We start from the raw sequence: 16,908 nt of genomic DNA on the forward strand, positions 1-16,908 counted from the left end.
ATCCCAATCACCTCTGGTGACAGTAATGCACTTCCCTCTTGCTAGGTTCCACCTCCTAAGGTTTCCATAACCTTCCCAAACAATGCCACCAGCTGGGGACCTTGTTTTCAAACATATGAGCTGATCAGAGATGTTTTGCATTCAAATCACAATGCACACTCCCTCCGAAATTGAGCCTCAGTCCTCCATATTCTTTGCGACTAAGATGCCTTCCTTGTCCATGTGACACCAGCCACTATTTGCATTTTAACTAGGAACTGGTTTGTTAAGATCATAGAAATGACATTGTGCACCATCTGTGAAGAGGACCAGAGCAGCTCCACAAAGCTGTAAGACAGACTAAATCATGCAGTGAAGTAACAGGAGGAGGTAGATCTCAGAAAAAAACTTAAAACTGACAAGGAGATGAGATCCATGAACAGAAGCAGGAGCAGGTTGACCTAAGTTCTGATATGTTGGGATTCACTGAAGGGGTGTTCCTGGTTCTGATTGTCACTGAGTTTCTTCTTGGAAATCTGGTGAATGGTTTCATTGGGCTGGTCAATGGCAGCCACTGGCTTAAGAGCAAGAAAATGTCTTTGTCTGACTTCATCATCACCAGCTTGGCCCTCTTCAGAATCATTCTGCTATGGATCATCTTTATTGATGGCCTTATAATAGCGTTCTTTTACCATACCCATGACTCAGGGATAGTGATGCAACTTATTGATGTTTCGTGGACATTTACAAACCACTTCAGTCTTTGGCTCTTCTCCTGTCTTGGTGTTTTCTACTGCTTGAAAATAGCCAATTTCTCTCACCCCACATTCCTCTGGCTCAAATGGAGAGCTTCCAGGGTGGTTGTTGGGATGTTGTGGGGTTCACTGCTCTTATCCTGTGTCTGTACCATTTCTCTGACTAATGAATTTAAAATCTATTCTGTCCTCAGTGGACACAGAGGCACATCCAATATGACAGAATACTACAGACTGAAAACAAATGAATATGATCTGATGCATATCCTTGTAAATCTGTGGAAGCTTCCTCCCTTAATTGTCTCCCTGGCTGCTTACTTTCTGCTCCTCCTTTCTCTGGGGAAGCACACACAGCAGATGCAGCAATACAGTATTGGTTCCAGAGATCAGAGTACTGAGGCTCACAAACGAGCCATCAGAATCATCTTCTCCTTCCTCTTACTCTTCCTAGGCTACCTTCTTTGCTTTCTAATTTTGTCATTCAGTCGTTTCCTACCAGCACCTAAGATTGCCAGGATAATTGGTTTAGTAATTACAATGTCATACCTTGTCGGGGACTCATTTATTCTCATTCTGTACAACAACAAGCTGAAGCAGACATTTGTGGTGATGCTTTCACGTCTGTGCTCACTTGAAGCCTGGATCTAATGGACTCTTGGTGTCATAGAATAGCAGAGGGCGTAGGATGGGGCCTGGGGATTCTTCAGCCAAGTTCAACACTTCTGACTCTTCCATTTATCAGTCCATACCATCAATAGGAGAGGTGTTGCCTGCTTTGCCCCTGATTCTACCTGTCTTAGAGATAAAAGCCATGCTTCTGAAGACCTCTCTCCACAGGACTGTTTGGACAGGTGCAACAGTCTTTGGGAATTGCTAATGTTTAGAACATTCACTATGCAGACATGGAGATGTATTTTACTAACCATTAACTTAAACATAGCCATCTGTATATTAGTTTTACCTTAACTTTTATGTGTATGTAAATGAAGACCTGCTGCGGACTTGAGACGAAGAGCAAAAGCATTTGCTTTTCACAGATAAGGGCTTGATTTCTGTTCTGTCAATTTCTCATTTTTGTGCTTGGATGAATTATTTTTGTGCTTTTCCCCTACCCTAAAATATGGATGATAACATCATGCACCGAGTAGTAGAAATTCTTGAGACACAATGTGTTTTGCAAAGTGCTGGATGAAGTGAAGGCTGCCATCATGTCTAACAATGAATTATGCAGCAAGATCAATCCTTTTAAGATAACACTTTCCACAAGCTTCGTGTGATGCTGTAAACAATAGCACGAAAACCAAGACCCTTGGATTCCAGGTTCCGGTCCATTCTTGTGTTTCATTGACATTTTACTGAAGTTAATTCCAAATATTTTTTTTTGTTTTTTTTTTTTTTTTGACTGTGTAAAAGGACAAATGTTTTTGTTCTTCCTCTTTTTCCTCCTCTTCTCTCTTCTTCCTATGCTTGTTCCTTCCAAGATGCACATATGCTTTTAAAATTTATAGGATATATATGTATATATACTTTGATGTTTAATATTACTTAAAGAGAAGAATAGACATTTATTTATTGCCACGAAATCAGTGAGAATATTGTTCAGTATCATGAAAAATTCTTTAAGTTTGTGAACATAATCAGTTAGGATACATGGCATTCCTGAATGTGGGTTTCTAACCTACATTGCTTCAACAGTTACCCTGGATTTTACATCAGAGTACTTTGATGCCTGTGGGGCCATAATGTAGCTACATAGACATAAGTATAGATCCAGATTTATGAAGGAAAATAGGAAAGAGCGGATCTTTTTCCTAGGTGAACCCCAGAACAGATTATGGCACAGTTTCTCTCTCTCTGCTTTGCCCCTTTCCTCAACTTGTCTTACAAAAAGTTTGTCTCAAGGAAGGGGATGGATTCAGTAAGTCACCTCAGACGTGGGGGGACGAAGAGCGGCAGTGGCATGGTCAGAATGCAGCCAGAGAAAATGGCTGCAGTTTCAACATACGGGGACACACACACTGGTTCAGACAGGCCGTGAGGGAAGGGAGATGGGAAGCGCGCGGCATGAGAAATCCCACAACGTTGTGTGGTTTCTATGAAGTAAAGCTGTTGAGAGACTTCAATAGTCTTGGGCCAGAGCACTCTGGTCCGGGTTTGAAATTCTTGGAGTGTGATGCAGCTCCCTCTAGTCTTTCTGCTCTTAGAGGAACAGATTCCAGATTCACTTCAGCGTGCTTGTAATTAGGCATTTCTAAGAAAATAAGACGAGGAGTGAAGAAATAGTAATTTAATCCTTGAAAGATTTGCATCCCAGTAAAAGCAGCTGCCTCTTAGACCAGAAAGGGCTCATTTGCTGCGGTGGATAAGAAAAAAGGAGCCCTGCAGGCTGACCACTGTGCCTACCTCACCACATTTCAGTTTGTTCTCATCGGCACCGCAAACACTGAGGCTTCAGTGAGTAGAGATGGTGTGGAAGCTGTTCTTATTTATGTATGTGGCCACGCTTATTTTTAATTTTGTAGGAATCACTGCAAATCTCTTTATTATAGTGGTCATTTATAAGACATGGATCAAAAGCCACAGAATCTCCTCTTCGGACAGGATTTTGTTCAGTTTGGCCATCACTAGATTCTTGACTCTGGGCTTGTTTCTACTGAACATTTTCTACTTTACTGCAAATGCTCTAAGGTCAGTCTACTTTTCCACGTTTTTTCTAGTATGTTGGAAGTTTCTGGACTCCAACAGTCTCTGGCTAGTGACCTTGCTGAACAGTTTGTATTGCGTGAAAATTACGAATTTCCAGCACCCAGTGTTTATTCTGTTGAAACGGACAATCTCTGCAAAGACCTCCAGTCTGCTGCTGGCCTGCCTTCTCATTTCTGCCTTCACCACTCTCCTGTATCTCGTGCTCACACAGATGTCACATTTCCCTGGACACATAACGGGGAGAAATGACACATTATTTGACCTCAGTGAGGGCATCTTCACCCTAGCAGCCTCTTTGATCTTGAGCTCGCTGTTACAGTTTGTGCTCAACGTGACGTTTGCTTCCTTGTTAATACACTCCCTGAGAAGGCATATACAGACGATGAAGAGAAACACTACCAGCTTTTGGAATCCCCAGGTGGAGGCTCACATGGGTGCCATGCGGCTGATGATCTGCTTCCTCCTGCTCTACATTCCATATTCAGTGGCTACCCTGATCTATTTTCCTTCCCATGCAAGGAAGAGTCTGAGACTCCACGGTGTTAGCATGATCATTACTGCGGCTTACCCTCCGGGACATTCTGTCCTCCTCATTGTCACACATCAGAAACTGAGAGCTAAGGCAAAGAAGATTTTCTGTTTCTACAAACAGTGCAGTTTCATTAGGAAAGCTTGACAGCATCTCTTCCTGGTTTAGTTGCAAGGGTTAGAAATTTCCCAGTGATCTAAGGACTTGATTTTGTAATCTTATATCTGGCATCCTGACCCTGATGCTGAGGGCCTGTGTTTTAGTCAATACTGTGTCTTTTGGTTAATATTTTGAAGTAAAGCACATTCCTTAAGGAATTGTATGAGACATTCGTGTATTTTGCGTGGTCATTACATTCCTAGGCAATGGGGAATTGTCATCCTGTCCTACTGGCTGCTGAAGTATCGGGGGGGGGTTGTCCCTGAATGAAGGCCACATTGTGATGCACATGGTGAGCATAAATTAGAGAATTTAACCAAGGATGCCCGAACAAGATACCACTCATAGCTAAGCTGTCACTGACAGAAGATTGGCTGGAAGTGTAACAAGGCGGCACAAAAGGAAAAGAGGGAGGGGTCTCAGAGAAAACGAGAACAGTGAAAGGAAATTGGTGTGCACATTTGTGGGGCACAACAGATAAAGGTCCTGATGTTTGTTGAGCTGTGACTATCAAGAAAGTCTACCACCGGGTTTCTAGGCTTGATCCAGAAAGGGTCCAAGTTGATTTAGCCCCTGATAGTAAACTATTCAATTAAAATGGTTGAAACTCCAAGACTCTATCTTGACTTCTAGAGATATAGCCCTGGGGAAAAAGCAAGCTCTATACAAACAGTGAGAGTAACCCTCCCTGAGTGAAAATTTACAGAGCCCAGCACCCGCCTTCTGTGCTACAGGGTTCGTCTGGCAGGCCAAGAGCATCCAGCTGCTGGCGGAGTGCTGAGCTGGGTGGCCTTTCTATGGGTTTCTACACTGCTCAGTTGTCTAGGAGAATGCTGTTTGAGGGAGCTGATGATGGGTATTGACAAGCTATCAAGTGGGGACTGAGCATTCATCACTTACGATATACAGTTAGAATCAAATGCTTATATAATATGTATACATCTCAAAAATAAATAAACTTTCAAAATGTATAAATCTCCTGACTTTTCCTCTTCCTACCCACTCCAGTCTTCACTGTAATATTTAGTAAATATTACCCAACCAGGATTAGTGGTATAAAACCTGGAGGTATTAGTCATGTTAATAGATTAAAAGAGATGCTGATAAATGAAGTGATAAATGAAATCTGTGCCATAAGAACTCAAAATGAGTGGCAGACCCCTTCATTAGTCCTTTAGTGTTTATCCCTTCTCCTCCTTTTCTTAGTAATCAAATTACGAGCTGTCTAGAACTTATAATTTTTTTCTCTAAGCTGGTGCTGTGTTGTGGTTCGAGTGTCAAGAAAGGCAATGTGTGTAATTCCTAGGTGTGCTTCCGGATTAGCAATTGCCTTTCTTCTCATTTGCCTCTTCTGTTTGATTTTGTGTTTGCCCATAGGCTGGAAGGTTTGCCTATTCTAAACAATGCGTCTGAGCAGAACACTTGGTGATGATGGAGTTATCTGTCTTGAATTGGTGGCATGGTTCATGACATAGGAGTGTTGCTATACCATCTCTGAAGTGTGTGCCTACATTCCGGAATGGACCATGAGAAACAAACATCTCCATTAACAGGAGTTTGTTTAATTCTGTAAATTTGATGAAGTAACTTACACTGTAGCATGCTTTCACACAATAGCATGTCTTCATGTCTTTATGATGAAATAGAATGTAATTACTTGTAATAGTCTAATCAAAACACATATTGTTTGTTAAGTAAAACCAAAAGAACATATATGCGCTATGTCAGTTTTTTAAAAGTATGTACATCTGAAGAAAAGTCTAAAAGACATATACATGCACACAGCAATTATTTTCATATTGAAAATTGATTTTCTTTCTTTTTTACTGCTAGGCATGTTTTGCTATGGTGACCTGTGACCTGTGACTCTTTCTACCCTCACTTCTGCAATGATCTCTGAATCTTGGCAATGGGGTATGATGTGGAGGTTCCGTTTGTGACTGGGTACTCTCCGAACTTTGGCCAGTCATAAATGTGTTAACCATGCCTACTTCACAAAGAAACTTCTTTGATGTGATCTGAGAGCTGTTCTACAGATAGAGATTTAGAAGGCAGTTTGATACAATGTCTGTTTAGCAAAATAATAGGAATAGGTTCATTCCAGGGGTCCCTGCCTCAACCATGGATTCTTGGCCAGGTTTGAAGTATTAGACATGTGCTTTCTACAGTGGAGTGGGTCTTACATCCTGTGAGAAAGTGGTTGACTACATCCATGACATTCTTGTCATTACTGCATTTATGGGCATAGCTTGCCACACTGGTCATTATTACATTTTACATGGTTCAGAGCTGGGTAAAACTGTTCATGATCCCCCACAATACCAGAAGCCTTTCTAACACCTTCCAATACTAAAAGAATATTTTAGTTAGGGTTTCTATTGCTGTGCAGAGCCACCATGACCATGGCAAGTCTTATAAAGGGAAACATTTAATTGGGGCTGGCTCACAGCTTCAGAGCTTTAGTCCATTATCTTCATGATGGGAAATATGGTGGCATGCAGGTAGACATGGTGCTGGAGAAGGAGCTTAGAGTTCTATATCTGGATTCATAGGCATCAAGACAAGACAGTAAGTCACTAGGCCTGGCTTGAGCTTCTGAGACCCAAAGACCACCACTAGTGACATACTTCCTCCAATAAGGTCACACCTATTTCAACAAGGTCACTCCTCCTAATAGTGCCATTTCCTATGAGTCTATATGGGGCCATTTTCTTTCAAACCACCAGAGAGCTACCCATCAGCAAGGAAGATTTCTTGTGAGTCCACGCTGATTTCTCCATGTCTTCTGACTAACGTGTGTAGTGTCTGCAGCAATACAGTCTTACCATCAAGTTCTAGTGGTCAACCAAGAGCAATGGCAATGGTTTGTATTGTTTGGGGGCCTGTGGAATACTTCTGTCTAACAAGCTGAGGAGATATATCTCACACGAAACACTGGGCTTTTTATTTTCTAATATATGGTTTCTGGGATGGGCATAATCTCTACATATTAAGTTGTTCTGACAAAGTTTTGCTGATTCGCCTCTTGATTAGCCTATGTTATCTTTATTTTTCTTCCTACTTGGCGTTAGCTAGTCTAACTTTGTACTAATTGTTTTTTTTCCAGCTAAAAACATCATTTTATATTTATAATATTAAAAATAAGTCTTTGATATATAAAAACTGGCCAGAACTTTTTTTTTACTTAAGAATTTTTTACATAAGAATTGTCATCTTACATGTCCAGACTATCACCAGATCTTTGTCTCTGGTAGGAGTTAGGGTTAGGATCCTGAGTATGAACGATAGGAGGTGCTGGGGCCTGGGAAAGCACTCTGTGCAATAGAATACTTTCAGCTTTGATTTTGAAGCAGAAGTCTGCACAGCAGGCTACAGATCTCCATGTACCTTTCATGATGTGACCTGTGAGTCTCTTGATGTGTAACAAGACATTAAAGATTGGCCTCTCATGTCCTCACCCCAGCAGCCTGTCCTTGCAGGTAAAATCTCAGAAGGCAGAGATGTAGACAGGCCCCATCACTTTTGCAGGGGACAGAGAATCCTCCCTAGAGTTGCCGGCCTTGAGTCCTTCAGTCTGTGAGAGGATCTTTCCCCGTGCCCTTCAGTGGGGCTTTTGTGTTGGCACCTGAACCCCCAGAAGATTCAGGACACTTCTTGGAGGTCCTGGCACTGTTGGCCCTCTTCAAAGTGCCACTGCCCTTTGAGGCAGAATCATCGGGGCCACCTTTGACCCTAAGCTGCCGCTGGGAGACTGTCCTGGTGGTGCCAGAGGCTCTGGACACATGCACCAAGATAAGGAGGCCACCATATTTCAAGCAAAACTTGGGATAAGGGGAAGGGCTCGAGAGACATTTGGAGCCTGAGGTACTTTGGGCTTTTCCTTAGGCCTTTCGGGGTCTTGTGAGTTGGCTGACTTTGTTTTCTTTGGGTCTCTGTCTGGAGGTGTTTCTGACATCTGGGCTTCCTACATAAGGCCCCGGGCTGTACCAAGGCCTCCTTCCCTGACCACTCATGCTGCCACTCGAGCAGGGCAGCCTGGGCTCTTCTGCCCCAGGTCCACTCATGTGAGGCCTCCTGGGCGAAATGTCAGAGGTCCCCTGTACTGAGCTCCTTCGTGATAGCAGTGTCTATGCTGCTGGGTTTCTCCCGAGGGAGGCCCTGGATTTCGGCTCCGGATGCTTCCAGGGCCCTGCTTCCCTGTTGGACTTGAAGAAGGGTACCACCTTGCGCATGCGCTCATTCTCAGAGGCGTTCAAAGTTCTCACAGGTTTGGGTGCTGCCCCTTGGCTACACCAGGCACTGACTGGGGTTGAGGCCCCCGGTGATAGCTCTTTGAGGGACTTTCTCTTTAGTGCCGTGGTATCCTTTCCTTCGCTGGCTCTGTCCTTCGAAAGGCCACCCTGACAGCTGGACTCGGGAGCAGGTACCTCCCCAGGGGAACTAGAAGCAGGGTTGGAGAAGATCTGACTGCTGCCTGCCTCTCCAGTCCCAGAGAACACTGAGAGCCACCCCCTTTTCTCTCTTCCTCCAGTTCCTCTCCTTCTTGTCTGGAGATGGTTCCCTCTGAGTGTTAGGACTAATTGAGTCCTGGCCTTCCGCTGCTCTTCCCTGCTAGAGCCTTCTAATTGAAGTTACTAAAAGCTGTGCTTTGCCTAGAGGATCAGAGGATGGGATTTTCACCTGTTGGCCATTGACTGCAGGGTATTTAAGCCTCCATGGTGCTTTTAAAGAAGGGTTTTTGTACCAGCGATTGAAGGTCCGTGTGTTGGTCTGTCTCTGCGTGTGTTTCCTCAACCTCCAGCCCCTTGCCCGAAGCTGGCGAACTGGGTTCTAACTCATAGAGTGCAGACAGGGGAACGTGGTGAGCGGCTTCTGAGCAGTATGGAGTCAGTGAGAAGTCTGTGCTATCTGAGACATATAGCAGAGGCCCAGGGTCCCTACCTTCGGGTCAGTGACAACCAGAAACACAAGAGCTTCACTGCTGGCTTCATCAGAGACAGCCCTGTCATTCTCCCCAGCTGGGCTGAGACCCTCCTGGGGACCTACCTGTTCCCTTGGGTGTGAGGCTGTCACCAAGCATCAAAGAATTGTGAGCTCTGATCCCCTGGCGAGAGCAGTTCTGTAGGACACAAGTCGTTTAGAGTTCGTTGAGATGCTTCCCCCAGGCTCCTGGGACTCTGGAGGTCAAACTGGGCCAACCCTGTGACCCATTCATGTTCCCTAGATCCAATGGTAAGAGAGGAGGGCTTTGTGTGGGACCCAACTCCATAGGTTCACCGTTCCTTTTCAGGAGAATACTCGCCCTTCCCCTCTGCAGCCAGTGGGAAAGGAGTTGCTGGCTCAACAGCTGGAGTGTTGGAAGGAAGCTGATTCTATCAAGCCAAGGGGTAGGGGAGAGGATGGGGGAGTGGAGAGGGCTTTTTCCTGCTTCTTGGAGGCCTGAGGTTATTGCGCAAAGTTAGGGTCGTGGTTCTGCTGTTTGCTGGGCTCCATCTAGGCGATGGTGGGTATGCTCTGGGGTAAACTGAATTTGTTGGGGTCCTCTGGACTGCTGATGGCACTCTCCAAGAAGGTCAAAAGCTCTCGGTCAGATCAGCAGAGATGCCCAGGGTGAGGCGAGAGCAACGGCTGTTGGGGGAGCAGTAGGAGGGGCTGGTGGGCCTGGGCTTCAGAAAGGTTGGCCGATCTTCTCTGCCCTTCTTAGCTAGCATCTCTACATCATTCTCACTGCTGCTCCTGCCAAAGCCCCGAGCTCCCCAGTTGTCCAGGAATGTCGCTTCCGTTCCAGCTCCTTCAGCCTCTGTAGCTGTTTCTGCTCTTGTTCCTCCTGCCCTTAACTGCTTTGTTGACTACAAATACAGAATACAGAAGTCTCTGAATATCTTGAAGCATCTATCCAGTTTCATCGTTTGTCTTCACAGAAAAAAATCTATAAGGCATGAGCCTTGCCCTGCAGCTCCCGTTTCCAGAGTCCCAGCTCCAGTTCCAGTTCCACAGCAAACTGGGGGAAGTCTTCCATCTGCTGAGCCAGCTCCTGGTTCCGCTGGATGTTTTCCTGAGGCAATTTTGTTCTGACAAAGAATGTAGCTCCGCCTCAGTGACATCCAGAGATGATCTCCTGAACATGCTGCAACTTCTCAGAAAAGTGTAGAAGGATGACATCTTGCTTCTGGGCTTCCTGGATGACAAAATGCAGAAAATCCATTCCGGGTTTGTTTGCTCTTGTGTCTGCCAATTTGAGTAAAGAATACAGTTTAAATCCTATAGCGTTGCCAGCATCCCTCCGGCACTCATGATATTCCCAGCCTGAAGCACTGAGTGTAATATTGAATGTAGCTCCTCACTCCACAGCTCTTTTGTAGTAGTTTTTAGCATTGTTATGTCTTTGTACAGAGAAGAGCAAGACGGCAGGAATTCCTTTCTTAGCACCATGGCTTCAGTCCGAACCGAAAGCCAGCCGTACAAAAAGGAATCTGCCAGATAAAGCTTGGACACATCGCCGTTAAATGTCTTTAACTTCTTTACCTCCTCTGACTTTGGCAGAAGCTTAAGGATTTCTCAAAGCATCTTTGACCCGAAATGCTCACTCTTCCCTTGGTGGATATCTTCTACGATGGACTGCGGAGACCTTGGAAAGATGAGGAGCTGCATTTGCTGGTGTGCCACCAGGAACACAAGCCTATAGTAATTCTGTACTGACTGTTTTTGCTGCTTGGAAAAAGTCTTGAGAATTTAGTAAGCACTTGTCCAAAGTCCTCACCGAAGGGTTTTTTGTTTGTTTGTTTGTTGTTTTCTATTGCTACAGGCTTGGGACTTTTCTGGTTTCAACATACTCTCTGTTTAATATCAACCACTAACTAGAGTTGGGTAGATGTCTTAGTGCCTAAGAGCACTTCCTGTTTTTGTTGTACCTAAGCTTGGTTCTAGTATCTGTGTCAGGTCACTCACAACCACATGTAACTCCAGTTCCATGGGATCCAATGCCTTCTTCTGGCTTCCAGAGACTGCACTCATTGTACACAAACCCATTCTTTTTTTTTCTTTTTTTAAAATTAATTATTTTATTTATTAAAGATTTCTGCCTCCTCCCCGCCACCACCTCCCATTTCCCTCCCCCTCCCCCAACCAAGTCCCCCTCCCTCGTCAGGCCAAAGAGCAGTCAGGGTTCCCTGCTCTGTGGGAAGTCCAAGGACCACCCACCTCCATCCAGGTCTAGTAAGGTGAGCATCCAAACTGCCTAGGCTCCCACAAAGCCAGTATGTGCAGTAGGATCAAAAACCCATTGCCATTGTTCTTGAGTTCTCAGTAGTCCGCTATGTTTAGCAAGTCCGGTTTTATCCCATGCTTTTTCAGACCCAGGCCAGCTGGCCTTGGTGAGTTCCCGATAGAACATCCCCATTGTCTCAGTGTGTGGGTGCACCCCTCGCGGTCCTGAGTTCCTTGCTCGTGCTCTCTCTCCTTCTGCTCCTGATTTGGACCTTGAGATTTCAGTCCGGTGCTCCAATGTGGGTCTCTGTCTCTGTCTCCTTTCATCGCCTGATGAAGGTTAATATTCAGGAGGATGCCTATATGTTTTTCTTTGGGTTCTCCTTCTTATTTAGCTTCTCTAAGAACCCGAATTATAGGCTCAATGTCCTTTATTTATGGCTAGAAACCAAATATGAGTGAGTACATCCCATGTTCCTCTTTTTGGGTCTGGCTTACCTCACTCAGGATAGTGTTTTCTATTTCCATCCATTTGCCTGCAAACTTCAAGAAGTCCTTGTTTTTTACTGCTGAGTAGTACTCTAATATGTATATATTCCATACTTTCTTCATCCATTCTTCAATTGAAGGGCATCTAGGTTGTTTCCAGGTTCTGGCTATTACAAACAATGCTGCTATGAACATAGTAGAGCATATACTTTTGTTGTATGATAAGGCCTCTCTTGGGTATATTCCCAAGAGTGGTATTGCTGGGTCCATGGGTAGGTTGATCCCGAATTTCCTGAGAAACCTCCACACTGCTTTCCAGAGTGGTTGCACAAGTTTGCATTCCCACCAGCAATGGATGAGTGTACCCCTTTCTCCACAACCTCTCCAGCAAAGGCTATCATTGGTGTTTTTGATTTTAGCCATTCTGACAGGTGTAAGATGGTATCTCCAAGTTGTTTTGATTTGCATTTCCCTGATCACTAAGGAAGAAGAACATGACCTTAATTGTCTTTTGGCCATTTGAACTTCTGTTGAGAATTCTCTGTTCAGCTCAGTGCCCCATTTTATAATTGGGTTGATTAGCCTTTTACGGTCTAGTTTCTTGAGTTCTTTATATATTTTGGAGACCAGACCTTTGTCAGTTGCGGAGTTGGTGAAAATCTTCTCCCAGCCAGTGGGTTGTCTTTTTGTCTTAGTGACGTGTCCTTTGCTTTACAGAAGCTTCTCAGTCTCAGGAGGTCCCATTTATTCAATGATGCCCTTAATGTCTGTGCTGCTGGGGTTATACGTAGGAAGTGGTTTCCTGTGGTGGCACTAGTTTGTGGGAGTAACCAACCAATATCTGTCTTGACTTAAGGCCCACTCCATCAGATGAAACTCATACCTGACAATGAATGACCAAGAACCAGAGACTAGAGAGCCCAGGGACCTAGTGGAAAACCAATACTAGTCACACACACACACACACAACATATAAAATAATGTAGCAATTAAGTGACTCCTAATGACATTCTGCTATACTCATAGATCAGTGCCTTGTTCAACCATTATCAGAGAAGCTTCCTCCTGCAGCAGATGGGAACAAATACAGAAACCCACAGCCAGAGAGTGTGCAGAGACTGAGAAATCTTGGAACACCCAGCCTTAAATGGTATGTCTTCATTAAATCCCTCCCCTCAGGACTTTGGGAACCCCGAGGAAGAAGAGGATGAAATACAAGGCCACCCTCATATGTAAAAGAAATGTTTCTAAAGCTTAAATCACACATTAAACCCCACACACTAATAGTGGGAGACTTCTACATTTCACTCTCACCACTTGCCAGGTCTGTCAGACAAAAAATTAACAGAGAAATAAGGAAATTAACACGTGTTATGACTTCAATGGACTTAACAGACATCTATAGAACATTCTGTCCAAACATAAAAGAATATGCCTTCTTCTCAGCACCCCATGGAACCCTCTCAAAAATTGACCACATACTCGGTGACAAAGCAAACCTCAATAGATATAAAAAATTGAAATAACTCTATGTATCTTAACAGATTACCCTGGGTTAAAGTTAGAAATCAACAGAAACACTAATTTTAGAAAGCCCACAAACACCTGGGAATTGAAAAATGCTCACCTGAAATCCAATGGGTCAAAAAAGAAATAAAGAATTTAAAGACTTCCTAAAATTCAATGAAAATGACCACACAACATACCCAAATTTATGGGATACAATGAAAGCAGTGTTAAGAGGAAAGGTCATAGCATTAAATGCCTACATAAGGAAGCTAGAAAAATCCCACACTAGCAATAACAAAACACCTGAAAGCTCTAGAACAAAAAGAAGCAAACTCACCCAAGAGGAATAGACTACAGGAAATCATCAAATTGATAGCTGAAATCAACAAAAAAGAAACAAAGAAAGCAATACAAAGAATCAATGAGACAAAGAGTTGGTTTTTTGAGAAAATCAACAAAATAGACAAACCTTTATCCAAACTAACCAAAAGGCAAAGAGAGAATATCCAAATTAACAAAATCAGAAATGAAAAGGGGGACATAGCAGACACGGAGGAAATCCAGGGAATCATCAGGTCATACATTGAAAAGCTGTACTCCAGAAAATTGGACAACTTAAAGGAAATGGACAACTTTTTCTGGATAAATATCACTTACCAAAATTAAATCAAGACCAGATAAACAAATCAAATAGACCTATAACCTCAAAGGAAATAGGAAAAGTCATCAATAGTCTCCCAACCAAAAATAAAAATAGCCCAGGACCAAACAGTTTCAGCACAGAATTCTACCAAATTTTCAAAGAACAAATACCACTACTCCTCAAATTGTTCCACGCTATAGAAACACAGAAGGATCATTGCTGAACCCTTTTTATGAGGTTACAATTACCCTGATACCCAAACCACACAAAGACACTACTACGGAAGAGAATTGCAGACCAATCTCACTCATGAACATTGATGCAAAAATACTCAATAAGGCAGACAGAATCCAAGAGTATATCTGAAAAATCATTTACCATGATGAAGTAGACTTCATTTCAGAGATGCAGGGATGGTTCAATATATGAAAATCCATCAATGTAATCCACTGTATAAACAAACTGAAAAAAAACCCCACATGATCATCTTATTTGTCTTATTAGATGCTGAAAAAGCTTTCAACAAAGTTCAACACCTCTTCATGATAAAAGTCTTGGAGAGAACAGAGATACAAGGAACATACCTAAACATAATAAAGGCAATATACAGCAAGCCAATAGCCTACATCAAACTAAATGGAGAGAAACGCCCAACAATTCCACTGAAATCAGGAACAAGACAAGGTTGTCTACTGTCTCCATATCTATTCAATATAGTACTTGAGTTCTAGATAGAGCAATATGACAACAAAAGGAGATCCAGGGGACAGAAATCAGAAAAGGAGTCAAACTCTCACATTTACTGACAGTATAATAGTATAAATGGCCCCCAAAATTTTACCATGGAACTCATAAACACCTTCAGTAATGTAACAGGATACAAGATTAACTCAAAAAAGATCAGTAGCCCTCTTTTATACCGACAATAATGTGCAGGAATTGTTCCTTTGAGCTCTGAAGTTTCTTAACTGCTCAACACGATTTCAGGGTTTCAGCTGTGGCTTACACTGTTGGTAGGTGAATGATCAGAATGATCTCTGGGGACATACAGTCATGAATTTTTAGGTAGAATCTCTCATTTAAACTTTTACATTTAAACGTTATTTTACTTAAAACCTTTGAATTAAATACTAAATAAATATTAGATGTGTTTCTAGGAACTTCTAAAATGTGTTGTAAACTGTTATCTTCTGTTTATTTTAGCCCCTTGAGCTGTACAGGATCATTGGCTTAATGCTTTATTTGGCTGTGCAGCCATTCCTCACCCCTCTCCAGAACATAAAGAAACCCTTTACCTGTGACTCTGTAGGTCTTACAAGGCTTCCAGCAGCACCACGGTTCTTTCTGCCACTCTGCCTGGCTATTTTAGGTAGTTCATGTATTTGGAGTTTCTGTTTTTGTGCCTGATGTATTGCATTACAAGAGCCTAACAGTTCACCCATGCTGGTAGCATTGCCACAATTTGCTCCCCTCCCTCTCCCCCTCCCTCCCTGTCTCCCTCCTTCCCTCCCTCTCTCCCTCCCTCCCTCCCTCTCTGTCTCCCTCCCACTCCCCCACCCTTCCTTCCAAACTTCCTCATTTCCTTCCTTTTTTAGATAGAGTTTCGGTGTGTAGCCCTGACTGTCCTGGAACTCACTCTGTAGTCCAAGCGGGCCTCATCTCACAGAGATCCGCCTGCCTCTGCGTCCTGAGTGCTGGGACTAAAGTCCTGCATCACCACTGTTGGACTGTTTCCTTTTCTTTTTAAAGCCACAGTCTTGCTGGGTAGCCCACACTAGCCTCTCATTTGTCCTCCTGCCTTAGCTGGGACTATAGGTGTTCATGTTATCCGTATGATTTGCCTCCTTTTGTTATATCTCTTTGTTTGTGATATGTGTACAGGTGTGTGTGGGAGAGCGCAAGCCCGTGTGTGCACAGGCCAAAGGAAGGAGCAGCAGGACATTGGGTTTCTTGCTCTATCATTGTTTGCCTTGTTCCCTTGAACCTGGGGCTAGGCAAAAGGCCAGCAAACCCCAGCAATGTTGAATTAAGAGCGGCGGGGCTGCGTCCCCAACACCCCGGCCACTTGGCTAGCTTATGCCCGAAATAACAACACACAAACTGTATTCATTTAAACACCGCTTGGCCCGGCTAGTTCCAGCTTCTTATTGGCTAGCTCTTACATATTGTTCTAACCAATTTCTAATGTGTGTAAGCACCCCAAGGTGCGCTTACCAGGAAGATTCTAGCCTACGTCCATCCTGGGTCGGAGCTGAGAGGAGCTATTGTTTCTACCCGGGAGAGCTGAGCATGGCGTCTCTGCTCCAGAGAGCAGAGCTGTCGAGTCTCTCTGGGAGCCGAGCAGAGTCTGACCTCACTTCCTCTTCTTCCCAGCATCCTATTCTGTTTACTCCTCCCACCTATGTTTTAACCTATCAGGGCAAGCAGTTTCTTTAATTAACCAATGAAATCAACAGATTGATATATGACACTCCCACATCACTTCCCCTTTTTCTGTTTAAACAAAAAAAAGAAGGCTTTAACTTTGACGGAGCAAAATTACATATAACAAAACAGTTATCAAGTAAAAATTACAATAATCTATATCATAACTAAAGAAAACTACAACTATAACTAACTATTCTTCAACTCCATCAAAGACACTAGAAAGATATACTATTACCTAAGCAAACAAGAAATCCAAAACTCTAGAAATGACAGAGACATCTCACTGCCTGGACAGTCACCAAAAGTTCCTCTGTACCGTTGGGGCATCCATCTTCAGCCTACAGGCCCATAGTTTCCAGCAGACATTTCCACAAAGCAGGAAATTTCAAAGGCAGTCACTATCTGCTTGTCCTGAAGAATGTCTTGCAGACTCTTTCATGAATCAGGAACCCCAAAAGGTCATCTCACCTTTAGGCAAGTTCAGCAGTCCTCTCTCTGCGGGTTCT

General features: G+C 43.5%; 2 protein-coding genes and 1 pseudogene across 2 annotated transcripts; 2 read left to right on the plus strand and 1 right to left on the minus strand.

Annotated features, from left to right (window-relative positions):
* Nucleotides 1-431: 431 nt before the first annotated feature.
* On the plus strand, nt 432-1,401 carry Tas2r3 (taste 2 receptor member 3). The gene is given in 2 exon segments (XM_050147996.1): nt 432-1,351; nt 1,353-1,401. Coding segments are annotated over 2 exon segments (948 nt in total). The 5' UTR covers nt 432-452.
* Nucleotides 1,402-3,198: 1,797 nt separating this feature from the next.
* Tas2r4 (taste 2 receptor member 4) lies at nt 3,199-4,116 on the plus strand. The gene has a single exon (XM_050147997.1). The coding sequence runs from the start codon at nt 3,199-3,201 to the stop codon at nt 4,114-4,116; it is 918 nt and encodes a 305-aa protein (XP_050003954.1).
* Nucleotides 4,117-7,644: 3,528 nt separating this feature from the next.
* Nucleotides 7,645-10,779, minus strand: LOC126505218 (FH2 domain-containing protein 1-like; annotated as a pseudogene).
* Nucleotides 10,780-16,908: the final 6,129 nt, after the last annotated feature.

Source organism: Alexandromys fortis, unplaced genomic scaffold (assembly GCF_014885135.2).
Source record: "Alexandromys fortis isolate MF-2015 unplaced genomic scaffold, M_Fortis_MF-2015_v1.1 scaffold_57, whole genome shotgun sequence".
NCBI lineage: Eukaryota > Metazoa > Chordata > Mammalia > Rodentia > Cricetidae > Alexandromys > Alexandromys fortis.

Coding starts and splice junctions, on each gene's coding strand:
- Tas2r4 (XM_050147997.1), top strand. CDS start 3,199: ATGGTGTGGAAGCTGTTCTTATTTATGTATGTGGCCACGCTTATTTTT.